Source organism: Thalassophryne amazonica, chromosome 9, assembly GCF_902500255.1.
Source record: "Thalassophryne amazonica chromosome 9, fThaAma1.1, whole genome shotgun sequence".
Classification (NCBI taxonomy): Eukaryota; Metazoa; Chordata; class Actinopteri; order Batrachoidiformes; family Batrachoididae; genus Thalassophryne; species Thalassophryne amazonica.
Window position 1 is genome coordinate 96,660,744 of NC_047111.1, and position 13,931 is coordinate 96,674,674.

General features: G+C 41.4%; 1 protein-coding gene across 1 annotated transcript in view; it reads left to right on the forward strand.

Moving 5' to 3' along the window:
• The window catches only part of LOC117517682, a 29,831-nt gene extending 21,418 nt beyond the window's left edge, over positions 1 to 8,413 (forward strand). Inside the window, exons 4-6 of the mRNA XM_034178795.1 lie at positions 6,086 to 6,354; positions 7,998 to 8,005; positions 8,052 to 8,413. Of these exons, the coding sequence (XP_034034686.1) occupies positions 6,086 to 6,299 (214 nt within the window). The 3' untranslated portion in view covers positions 6,300 to 6,354; positions 7,998 to 8,005; positions 8,052 to 8,413. The remainder of the gene's footprint in view (positions 1 to 6,085; positions 6,355 to 7,997; positions 8,006 to 8,051) is intronic.
• The last annotated feature ends 5,518 nt before the right edge of the window (positions 8,414 to 13,931 follow it).

The window sequence follows — 13,931 nt, forward strand, 5'->3', positions numbered from 1 at the left end:
TTTAAGGTGGAATTTTTTTAGCATCAAAATCAGAGTTTGACGTTGAATTTCTAAGGTTGAATTTGTTTAGCATCAAAATATTCAGTCTTAAAAAGTTCAACCTAAAAAAAAAAAGTCAACCTGAAAAAATTTTCAACCTCAAAAATTCAAAATAAAAAAAATAATAATTCAACCTCAAAACAATTAAAAAAAGCAGGGAGAAACAATCAATCCATGTCTTAATCATCCAATGTTCAGCAATGTATCACGTCGTCGTCTTCTTCTTCTTCTTCTTCTTCTTTCGATTTGGTCTCGGTGTCACATGACCAGTGGAGCAAAGCGTGATTGGTTGAATGTTGGATGATTGAGACGGGGATCGATTGTGTCTCCTTTTCTATTTTTTGAGGTTGAAGTTTAATTTTTTGAGGATGATTTTTTTTTTTAGGTTTAATTTTTGAGGTTTATTTTTTTGAGGTCGAATTTTTTTTTTTTAGGATGAAGTTTCAACTTCAAAACGACATTCTTTGTCTCAGTTCCATTCTCTCCCTGCCACTCGACTTGAAAGAGGTTGTTTCTCAGGTGTTCTGTGAGTGAGTGTGGGTGTGTGTGTGTGTGGGGGGGGTGCTGGCAGGTACTCAGCTCATTGAATAGGCTCATTTAACCCTTAATGTATCCTGTATCTTTTGTTCATAAGAAAGGGAGGAGGTTTGTGGCATGCTAAACTTTGGGAGGATTTTCACTGCAGACTAAAGTCTGCTCTCTGAGCCTACGAGTGATCCAAAAACTCCTTGTGGTCTTATCATGTACATTAGCTTCCAGAGATTTGGCCCTTTGATGGTCAAAATTAGAATCAAAACACATCCAGCACTGAACATGTCCAAGGCCTTAGTCAGGAGACCTTGGACAACAAGTTTCACCAGGATACATGACGTCTTTTTCAAGATAACCAAAACACATTTGTCTAGGGAGGTTAGGATACAACACACCGACCACACACAAACACACACAGACTCACACATGGACTCATGCAATAGGGCAGCACAGTCTCACTTGAAGCTTGCGTGATATAGTAGGATTTGACCACTTGTGGACAGCCATTCCCGTTGCACAATATATACACAGCATAACTTCACATGGGAAAATGGTGTACTTTTTTTTCGGTTGCAATCATCGAAGCAGTTGCAAAAAGTGCAGTTTTTTTCAGTTCCCAGTGGAGAAGGGAAGACGAGGCAAATGTAAGAGGTCGTGTTGGTAAGTGCTAGCCTACACAGCTATCCAGAGTAGCTACATTCTCTCACCTGCAAAACCACCTCGATACGTTTGTGCTCCAGGTCATAAACAAACTGCAACACATGTCCACTTTCCACTGCATTGTCACTTTTTCTTTGCATTTTCACTTTGATTGCATGTAATTTGCCCAAAATCTTAGAGAAAGTGCCATGTTTCTGTCCCCAGAAGTAAAGAAATTGTGTCATATGTATCATATTTGAACTCTTTAGCGCCCACCCTCAAACGAGACTACGCTGCCCAATTCCTTTGTTTATACAGATAAACACATTTTTGCATGAAATGGAGCCTTTAGATTAGCCATTCCCAAATTTAAGAACACACTCTATGAAATCCAGAAATCTCCTGCAGCCCAAATTTTTAATCTCTCTCTCTCTCTCTCTCTCACACACACACACACACACACACACACACACACACACACACACACACACACACACACACACACACACACACACACACACACACACACACACACACACACACACACACACACACACACACACAATGTTGGTCCTTCTTGCCATTTCAGCTGCCAAGCCATCTCATGCCAGCTCATGTCTAGAGAATTAATGGCTCACTGTATGGGCAACCTCCCAAATGAAAACCTCTGTGCTGCCACATGAGAAGATTACATCTTCCTCTCTGAACAAGCCATCAATCTTTTTGGCAAAAAAATTGTCATTTTCTGTACTTACTCTTTGTGTCTCAATCTCGTCAAACAGCAGATATATTAAGATTGAAATCAACCAAGGTGGGAAAGAGGAGCAAACTGTCCAAAACCTTTAAAGATTAATTGCACTTTTATATTTCAACAAGTATGTGGTTGACATAGACATTAGTCATTCTTTAAAAGGTGATTTACTAATCTACTGAGAAAAATAACTGTCCTGTTAGTAAAAGGTCAGCTAGATGAGATCAGTATATTTATCTGAAGTCCCCTTGTCAAAAAAAAAACAAAATAAAAAATAACTCAGATATTGGTCTCACATTTTTTTTCGTGCTCCCGTGACAAAATGAGTCAAATTTTCATGACAAGTTTTTTTAAAACTCACTATTCACTATTAAAAAATACAAAAACTCTGGTACGCAAAGGATAATGGGTTAGGGTCTGAGCTTCTGGGCACCAGTAGATGGCAGTGTTTTATGCATTTTGGCCCCAGTTATATCAGACGGTTGTCTAATCACAACTTGACTTTTGGCTTATGCAAATGGCTTTTTTTAACACATGAATAAAATGGCATATTTTACAAAAGTACATTTATATGTAAATACCAACACACATGTCACATCACATTAACATGTTGGTTTTTACATAGAATGAATGAGTCAACCAATCAATGTTAGCAGAGGCTCATTTTACCCATAATCCCTTTGGCATCTGTCTGTGTTTGTTACAAAATTTCAGAATTAGTGCATTATTTAAAATAAAAAAGATATGCTATATTTTAACTTTGTACAAATGACAGAATTGACATTAATGGAGTTATACTATCTGGATTAATTTGATTTGATCCAAAACCATAAGTCAAAACTCCTCTATTTTTCAAGACCACCGCCTCATGAGGGCACTGCTATATGCTGTTAAGGAATAATGGTTTGTTTTTTTGTTTGTGTAGAGTTGAGCTTAGCTTCTCTTAATTGCTTCACTGCTGCAAAATATGTAGTAAATATGAGTTTTCAGCAGTGGGCAGGGTGCACAAAGACAGAAGTGCTGATTCATTATTTGGGTTTGTCGTCACCTTTGGTGTGACCAGAAGTGATTGTGGTGTTAAAACTCAGAATCAGCTTATTAGTAGTTATAAGTGTACCGAAGACAATACTGAAAGTTACTGATTATCAGTTAGCTGTAGCTTACGATAAATTTTTGGGTGGTTTATCGGTTTAGCTTTATAAAACATAACTTTTCAGTTAGCTGACTAGCTGTTATCAAAGCTAACCTTTTGGTTAGCTGTGCCCACTGGTTACACCGTAACGTGATAACTCAGCATGATACACGCTGCAAACTATTCCTTTTAAAAACCCTTTTCACTCAACCAATAATATGCATCAGTTTTTACCAAAATTAGAGTAACTTTAACTTTTGACCCCTGTACAAACTGAAACTGACCTTATGAAAAAGCTACTTCTAACAGGACTCTGACCTTGAAAATTTTGTCCAAGGTAAAATTTTGTGGAATTGGAAACTAGTAACGGTGGAGGTTTGCACTCTATGAGCACAGTGCTCTAGTTCATCATGTTTTAATTTGGAATAGAATATATAGTGTTCCCAATGCATGTGAGTGTATGGAAATAAAAGTTATAAGGATTTTAAGATTTACTCACTTTTTTAAAAACACTGCTATTATTTTGAACCCAACTGCATGGGGTATGTTTTAAAAATGTGCTATGTTGGCCAACTTCAGCATTATGTCTTGGTTGTGGTTTCCACTGACTGCCTGAAAAATTGCATCTGGTGGAAGCAAGAGAAAACTAAATCTCAAAATGAAACAGAATTACAGAGTGGAAAGGTGGCTGAGGAAGCTTAAAAAATTCTTATCTTTTGAAACTCATCCCTCAAGCTCTACAAAGGAAAAACCAACAGTGACACAGTTTTTAACAGTAAATATTCAAAACATAGAGTTGATCCACAGCATTTCAAACACATTACATGGTAAGATGAAAAGATGTTAGGTACATGGATTTGCTGAGTGCATTTGCATTTGGTTCTCAAAGGACAAGTGGGAAATATGCTACATTTGTGTACCTTCTTAAAAGAAAAGAAAAAATAGATTGTGCTGGAAAATGCCTCCTTGCCCAGACAAATGAACCTCTTTTAAATTTGATACGCACAAAGCCTTTCACATGGGGACTATTCCACTCAGCTAAAGCAGAGATGTAGAAATCCAGTATAGTGACTTTTGACTTGCATAGAATAGTCCAGGGTTCAACAAATCTAAGGTTTAATTTCCAATGTTTGGCAATGTCCAGGCTTTAAATGACTTCCTGGATGTGGCCACCAAAAGTGTGTGTATGTGGGGATAGTGTTGAACTTGTGGAGACATTTACTCATCTTAAGCCTGGTTCACATGACAGGATTTTAAAATTATCTTTAGGTTTCCAAAATCTGAGAGACCACACACGTGAAGATAAAAAAAAATCATAGATCTGACAGGTTTGGTGGTACAGTGTGTGGTGTTCAGCCACACGGTAAGGACAATAACACACACACAAACAGATTTCACACACGAACATTCCCAGCTCAGACAGGAAATCTCGCAAAATCTCTCAAGATTAAACGTGACTTCAGAGTAAACAAACAGAGATACTTTGTGGACTATTTAAAACAGAGGGAAAAAACAATACAAAAAGAAAAAGAAAAGGCGTTCTTTAAGGGAGTGGAGACAGCGCGACCACCGGACTTTCTGGTACAGTAAGTCAGAACAGCTGTTTTAGTTTATTTTCTGCTCCGTGCGTCCATCACCTTGCTTTCTGATTGGCTAAACGTCACATTCAGCAGGCTGCGTGCTCGTTTGTGGTCGGGGGACACAACACACGCTGCGATATCGGGTCAGAAAAATCCAACATGTTGAATATCCCTAATTTGTGATCAGAGCGCTCCTGACGCCCTTCCAAGCACATCAGAGTGCTCTTAAGCGACCACACACGAAAGGAATATCTGATAAGATTATCTTTAGCGTCATCACTATTGTCGGGGCGTCCTTAAGATTGTCGGAAGGGGAAGATCGGGTCCGATATCGGCCTAATTATCCTGCCGTGTGAACCCGGCCTTAGCAGTCACATTGATGACTCTGAGTCCTCTGTTATTGAAATAAAGAGACACCTGGGAAGAGCTTATGGAGTTCCTGGCATGATCCGGCATGCAGGTACCTCAGCATTGACTACCCCAGGGGCTGGAGAAAACCAAGGGAGAATCTTGCCACTTGGCCAATATGTCATCGCTGATGTTGTGATGCTCCTCATCTAAGTCTTCCTAAATAACCATTTGTTTGTGGGGAAAGTGTTGAACTTGCAGAGACATTTACTTTTCTTAGCAGTCACACTGATGACTCTGGGTCCTCTGTTATTGAATTGAAGAGACACCTGGGAGTCATGTGGGTCCTGGACAGAGGTGTTTGGTTATGCTGTCATATTTGCAGGAGAATGAATGTCTGAGGCTTTGGCATCCTGGCATGATCCAGCATGCAAGTACCTCAGGAATGACTTCCCCCAGGGACTGGAGAAAGCCAAAGGAGAAACATGCCACTTGGCCAACGGGTCATTGCAGATGTTCCCTCACAGCACAAGTGATAATCCACATCTGAGTCTTCCTATATAACCATTTGTTTGCACAAGCTCACTCCAGCTGAATCTTTGAGAAACCTTGTACCAAAAACATTGAGTCATCACCTTGAGTCACTGGTGTCCAGTTCTTACAACCATACCGTAAGAAAAGATGCAGCAGAATGCCCTAAAGACTTGGGCCTTCATTCTCCTGCAAAGATATCAGCATGAACAAACACCCCTCTCAAGGAACCTCATAACTCCATAGTTTCATCCCCGGTGTTCTCCCATGGCGTGATCCAGCATGCAGACACCTCAATGTTGAGAACCCCAACAACTGGAGAAGGCCAAGGGAACATCCATGTTTCACCTGGCTGTGGCAGATAGATGGTTACTTTCAAGAAATGGGGATGGACCATCTGTCTCCCTGCGTGGCTTCCATCCAGGATCTAAGGGAGTTCCATGGTGCATGCTTCAGCATGATCAGAATTGTGCGCTATTTTCGATTCTGCATTGTGTGTCTTATTAATTTTATTCTCCATTTGTGTCTGTCCAGTGTGGAGTATGATTTCAGGCAACAAGAACGACGCTTCTTAGAGGTTCTGAATCATCCAGGAGCTGAAACTAGTGCCTTTGCCAAAAGCCACACCCTAAACTTCTGCCTGCTCCGAAATGTCTTTGTTAAGAATTTGACAATGTCAAAAGCCAAAAGAAAAAAGCTCTGCAAGACTTTTTCCAGATGGCTGCTGAAGAAAAGCCAGCAGATGTAGACCTGCTGGCAACACCACTGGACTGGACTATTACAGCCCCCTGAACCTGAGATGGCTTTGACTTACAACCCCTGGCAAAAATTATGGAATCACCGGCCTCGGAGGATGTTCATTCAGTTGTTTAATTTTGCAGAAAAAAAAGCAGATCACAGACATGACACAAAACTAAAGTCATTTCAAATGGCAACTTTCTGGCTTTAAGAAACACTATAAGAAATCAAGAAAAAAAAATTGTGGCAGTCAGTAAAGGTTACTTTTTTAGACCAAGCAGAGGGAAAAAAATATGGACTCACTCAATTCTGAGGAATAAATTATGGAATCACCCTGTAAATTTTCATCCCCAAAACTAATACCTGCATCAAATCAGATCTGCTCGTTAGTCTGCACCTAAAAAGGAGTGATCACAACTTGGAGAGCTGTTGCACCAAGTGAACTGACATGAATCATGGCTCCAACACGAGAGATGTCAATTGAAACAAAGGAGAGGATTATCAAACTCTTAAAAGAGGGTAAATCATCACGCAATGTTGCAAAAGATGTTGGTTGTTCACAGTCAGCTGTGTCTAAACTCTGGACCAAATACAAACAACATGGGAAGGTTGTTAAAGGCAAACATAGTGGTAGACCAAGGAAGACATCAAAGCGTCAAGACAGAAAACTTAAAGAAATATGTCTCAAAAATCGAAAATGCACAACAAAACAAATGAGGAACGAATGGGAGGAAACTGGAGTCAACGTCTGTGACCGAACTGTAAGAAACCGCCTAAAGGAAATGGGATTTACATACAAAAAGCTAAACGAAAGCCATCATTAACACATAAACAGAAAAAAACAAGGTTACAGTGGGCTAAGGAAAAGTAATCGTGGACTGTGGATGACTGGATGAAAGTCATATTCAGTGATGAATCTCGAATCTGCATTGGGCAAGGTGATGATGCTGGAACTTTTGTTTGGTGCCGTTCCAATGAGATTTATAAAGATGACTGCCTGAAGAGAACATGTAAATTTCCACAGTCATTGATGATATGGGGCTGCATGTCAGGTAAAGGCACTGGGGAGATGGCTGTCATTACATCATCAATAAATGCACAAGTTTACGTTGATATTTTGGACACTTTTCTTATCCCATCAATTGAAAGGATGTTTGGGGATGATGAAATCATTTTTCAAGATGATAATGCATCTTGCCATAGAGCAAAAACTGTGAAAACATTCCTTGCAAAAAGACACATAGGGTCAATGTCATGGCCTGCAAATAGTCCGGATATTAATCCAATTGAAAATCTTTGGTGGAAGTTGAAGAAAATGGTCCATGACAAGGCTCCAACCTGCAAAGCTGATCTGGCAACAGCAATCAGAGAAAGTTGGAGCCAGATTGATGAAGAGTACTGTTTGTCACTCATTAAGTCCATGCCTGAGAGACTGCAAGCTGTTATAAAAGCCAGAGGTGGTGCAACAAATACTAGTGATGTGTTGGAGCATTCTTTTGTGTTTCATGATTCCATAATTTTTCCTCAGAATTGAGTGATTCCATATTTTTTCCCTCTGCTTGGTCTAAAAAAAGTAACCGTTACTGACTGCCACAATTTTTTTTTCCTGATTTCTTATAGTGTTTCTTAAAGCCAGAAAGTTGCCATTTGACATGACTTTAGTTTTGTGTCATGTCTGTGATCTGCTTTTTTTTCTACAAAATTAAACAACTGAATGAACATCCTCCGAGGCCGGTGATTCCATAATTTTTGCCAGGGGTTGTACCATCTGAGTCTGCACAGCTCCACTTCCCTGCACATTCTCAAGGCTTTTATGGCAGATTTTGGAATTGAATTTGCCTCTGATCCTTGTGACCTTCACTGAATACAACATAAGAAAAACTTTTTTTCCTTTTTCAAAGTTACTGTTATCGTTTGCTTGAGAGCTGTAATACATTTCTTTATCTACAGTAGTTTATACCCACGATTATCTGCTTCCAGTATTATGATTTATGCCCCACGGCTTCCACCTGGCACGGCTGCTTTGCTTGAAATCGTTCTCCCTTACGTGCCCGACGTGGCTAAAAACAGTTTTTAAATGGAATCATTTTGAAAAACAAAAATAAATGTGCAGTGTATGAGGTGCTGATTTGTCTATATTTGTTACACACATGTATTTCAGTCCTGTGTGTCAGACCATCCGTCTGAGATCAAAATAATTTGGGACAAAGTTGGTCAAATAATTGTGGTTCAGTTTGGTCATATGACTGTTGACCTTGGATGATCTCAAAAGGTCAGAGTCAAGGTCATAACTGTTGGGAGTCAATATGGATTTAAATGCTATAAGGATTGTATGTTATTAAAGCATAAAATGGTTCAATTTTGGACATGATTCAAGTATTAAGGCCACACAGAACCATAAATTAGGGCATCAAACGTAAAGTGCGAGTGTTCCACTCTTTGAATGCTCCTTCTGGTTCAGAGTTTTGTTTCACTAAAAGGTACACGTCACTTTACACATGGAATAATTGCAAAAAATAAAATTAAATAAAGCTGCTTTGAAATGCAGGATTAGTGCATGTGAATTTTTTCATAATATACACAAAGTGTTATGTATGGATGCGGGTTGAGGAGCGAACCAGCGTCTGACAAGGACCCAGTGCTAAATAAACAGAGAGCGGTTCCAGAAAACAGATTTATTTTACAAGTGCGATATATAAACAAAAGGTGAATTAACGGCCTGGCGGGGTGGAGGACGACGCGCTCTTCCTAGCAGCCAAGGGATTGGAGCCCGACAGTTCTGGACCCAGAAATTCCCGCCGGCACCCCCCAGGTGGTTAATGAATCGGACAGCGCCTGTTAAGGACGAGAGGTGAGGTAAGTCACTGTTCACACAAATACTGTTTAGGATTCACACCATCAGCAAACACATTCAGGTTCTACTTCAGACTCAAATTAAAGAGACAGCTCTCACAGCCTGTGGAGGACCATCAATCCGTACGCCACGGCTGTGAAGAGCGAATTTACACAATTATCAGAGTAGCTCAAATATTGCTGCGTGCAAGACGCCAAATTACTACTGTTAATTACTCAAAGTCATTTAAGCTTTAGTTACCTCTGAGGTGTGCCGATGGAGCGTGTCCCTCACCCTTCTCCTTAACAGGCACGGTGCGTCAAATCTGGAGCAATCCTCGGCGTCACAGTGTTGGACAAACGGTCGTCACACAGAAGTAACAAGGTTGAGTCCCCAGCACCTTACAGAGAGCAGTCATGGCTTAAATGTAGTACATCATTAGGATATCTACTTCAGATGGAAGTCCTTTGGAACTGCACGTGAACTACTGATCAGGATATCCACTTCAGCTGGTAGTCCTTTAGCTCTGCACGTGAACTGCTCATCAGGTGCATCCACTTCAGCTGGTAGTCCTTTAGCTCTACACGTGAACTGCTCATCAGGTGCATGGGGTTGGCATGATGACAGTGGAGGGTGAGAGATGCTTCATCCATCATCACAGCCTCAGACACGCCCCCCACAAACCACCCGAAGTATACACAAAACACACAAACAGTATCTTGGCCAGCCAAACACCCCCCAACACACAACAGTACCCCCCCCCTCAACGAGAAGCCTCCCGGCGACCACACAGACCTGCCCAGAAAACAGCTCCCCCCCCGGGGTCCACAGCAGGAACAGGCGGTGCGAAACCCCAGGGTCAACAGCAGGAACAGGATATGGCAGCGAGGGCAAGACAATGTGGCAGGGAGGCCAGCTGGCAAGAAAACAAAAACAATCCCAAACACCTCAAAAAAGTCCCACAACACAGTACAACATAAAACACAAAGCACACAGTAAAATCCCAACACACACCCCCAGAGTACAGCACAACTACAACCCCAGGGAAGCAAGCTAGGGAATAACACAAAATAAAAACACATGACCACCCCAAAACCCTCCCCAGGGGACCGTCCCATCAAATAACAAACACCCCCCCCCAGACGACAAGTGGAGCACAACACCCCCTAGAGGACATTGGCGCCAGCTCTAGGAGTAATAACCGAGACCGGGTCCACCTGAGATCCCCAGGTATACACGGGAGCTACAGCGCCCCCCAGAGGACTGTCCCATCAACCCCAGGAGACACCCCCATGACCCAGAAACCCCAGTCCCGGCCACATACGGCTAGTCGGCCCCACAGTCCATTTCCCCCCCAGAGGACCGTCCCATCAACCCTGGAGGTGGAACCTGGGAGGAAACACAAATAACATAAACACCCCACACCCCCAGCTGACACCAATAACAACCCCGGGGGCAAACAAAACAAATGGGAAATCCCGTTGCCCCCCCAGCACCCCGAAAGACCCCGGAACACCCCCAGAGCCAATCGACAGATACATCGTGGCGAACGGCACAGGACTACTGAGCCGGGGGAGAAAACAGGAAAAAACTAACCCAGTCCCACCCCAAGCGCAGAGGAAAACCGGAAGTACGTCCGGTGTCATAACTCAGACTGTGCTTCAGCCTACCGGGAGAGGTGGACAGCGGAAAAGGCGAACGGCATGAATAGGCGCCACCGCTCTGACCGAAGCACATTCCCACTGCACTACACCCCAGCGGCGCCGATGACTAACGGTCAAAGGCTCGCTGAGGCTGGAGTGGAACCGGGAATCAACTAAATCAATCAATCAATCAATCAATTTTTTTTTTTTATATAGCGCCAAATCACAACAAACAGTTGCCCCAAGGCGCCTTATATTGTAAGGCAAGGCCATACAATAATTATGTAAAACCCCAACGGTCAAAACGACCCCCTGTGAGCAAGCACTTGGCTACAGTGGGAAGGAAAAACTCCCTTTTAACAGGAAGAAACCTCCAGCAGAACCAGGCTCAGGGAGGGGCAGTCTTCTGCTGGGACTGGTTGGGGCTGAGGGAGAGAACCAGGAAAAAGACATGCTGTGGAGGGGAGCAGAGATCGATCACTAATGATTAAATGCAGAGTGGTGCATACAGAGCAAAAGAGAAAGAAACAGTGCATCGTGGGAACCCCCCAGCAGTCTACGTCTATACCAGCATAACTAAGGGATGGTTCAGGGTCACCTGATCCAGCCCTAACTATAAGCTTTAGCAAAAAGGAAAGTTTTAAGCCTAATCTTAAAAGTAGAGAGGGTGTCTGTCTCCCTGATCTGAATTGGGAGCTGGTTCCACAGGAGAGGAGCCTGAAAGCTGAAGGCTCTGCCTCCCATTCTACTCTTAAAAACCCTAGGAACTACAAGTAAGCCTGCAGTCTGAGAGCGAAGCGCTCTATTGGGGTGATATGGTACTACGAGGTCCCTAAGATAAGATGGGACCTGATTATTCAAAACCTTATAAGTAAGAAGAAGAATTTTAAATTCTATTCTAGAGTTAACAGGAAGCCAATGAAGAGAGGCCAATATGGGTGAGATATGCTCTCTCCTTCTAGTCCCTGTTAGTACTCTAGCTGCAGCATTTTGAATTAACTGAAGGCTTTTTAGGGAACTTTTAGGACAACCTGATAATAATGAATTACAATAGTCCAGCCTAGAGGAAATAAATGCATGAATTAGTTTTTCAGCATCACTCTGAGACAAGACCTTTTTAATTTTAGAGATATTGCGTAAATGCAAACCCCCCCCCCCCCCAGGTGCAGAGGTTTCCTAGGAGACGCCCAGTGTAACCAACCTGCACCACCCCACACACTAAAGACGAACAGTACAGAAGTGTGTGAGGTCGGGGCTAGGGGACAGGGAAATAAAAAACAAAGCAAAAACGACCCAACCCACTAACAAAAAATAAAAAACTACAAATAAGTAAAAAATACCATTACCTGGGTCCAGAAGAGCTCCAATCAGCCGGTCTGTCCACTCCACCAGGAACATTAAAATGTGCTATAATAATCACAAATACATTTTGTGAAAATCCCTTAATAAAACCCCACAAATGTTAACCACTAACTAACCGATAAGTGTTTTGCTCCGTCAAAGTCAGAGAGCAGGAAATATGTCTTTTCCCACTCTGAGCCAGAAAGTTGCCATTTGAAATGACTTTAGTTTTGTGTCATGTCTGTGATGTGTTTTTTTTCTACAAAATTAAACAACTGAATGAACATCCTCCGAGGCCGGTGATTCCATAATTTTTGCCAGGGGTTGTAGAAGTTCACCATCATTGTTTTTGACAGGTTGAACTTCCTTAGCTGCCACAGAAAGTACATCCTCTGTTGTGCTCTCTTGGTGAGAAAGCTGAAAGGCAGGGTGGACAATGAACAAAGTCTGTCACTCACTACACACAGACACACAAACACATTTGCACTCCCACTCACATCTCAGTTTAGAGTCACCAATACACTTAACCGATGAAATACATATGTTTACTTGATGTGCACTGCTTGATTATATTTTGTTTCCAATCAAAAATCTTTTAATCATGGCTGTAGTATATTTCTGTTTGAATAAAGTTTGGTAGCCTAAGGCTTTGTAGTCTTGTCAGTATTTGATCAGTCTTGACTGTTCTCATGAAGTCACTTCCTTGTGATTAGCAAAACACACACAGGATTAAAGTCAGTCAGTCAGTGCACCTGCAAAACGTTCATGAGTAACACCATAAAATATTCTACATATTCATCTCTGTCATTTTAGGTTCTGATAGATACAGCTGAGGACCAGTGGACCTCCTCTTTTAACCATGCTGGCATCTTTTAACATGCAATATAAGAAAATGCATTCAGACATACCATGTTGCTTTTAAAGGGTGCTGGCCACTGGAGGCCACTGTTGCTTGTTTTCCATACTTTCTCATGTCATGATTTTAGTCAAGTTGTTTGAAATAGTCATACTTTTCTTCTTACTTTTTGGCCATAATGGTTACGGTAGTATTGTTCTTCACCTAAGACTAGCATGGTACAACCCCAATTCCAATGAAGTTGGAACGTTGTGTAAAATGTAAATAAAAACAGAATACAATGATTTGCAAATCCTCTTCAACCTCTATTCAATTTAATACACTACAAAGACAAGATATTTAATGTTCAAACTGATAGACTTTTTTGTTTTTGTGCATAGGTATTAAAGGCACTGCGCTGCGGTGGTTTGAATCATATTTGTCTAATAGATTACAATTTGTTCATGTAAATGGGGAATCTTCTTCACAGACTAAAGTTAATTATGGAGTTCCACAAGGTTCTGTGCTAGGACCAATTTTATTCACTTTATACATGCTTCCCTTAGGCAGTATTATTAGACGGTATTGCTTAAATTTTCATTGTTACGCAGATGATACCCAGCTTTATCTATCCATGAAGCCAGAGGACACACACCAATTAGCTAAACTGCAGGATTGTCTTACAGACATAAAGACATGGATGACCTCTAATTTCCTGCTTTTAAACTCAGATAAAACTGAAGTTATTGTACTTGGCCCCACAAATCTTAGAAACATGATGTCTAACCAGATCCTTACTCTGGATGGCATTACCCTGACCTCTAGTAATACTGTGAGAAATCTTGGAGTCATTTTTGATCAGGATATGTCATTCAAAGCGCATATTAAACAAATATGTAGGACTGCTTTTTTGCATTTACGCAATATCTCTAAAATCAGAAAGGTCTTGTCTCAGAGTGATGCTGAAAAACTAATTCATGCATTTTTTTC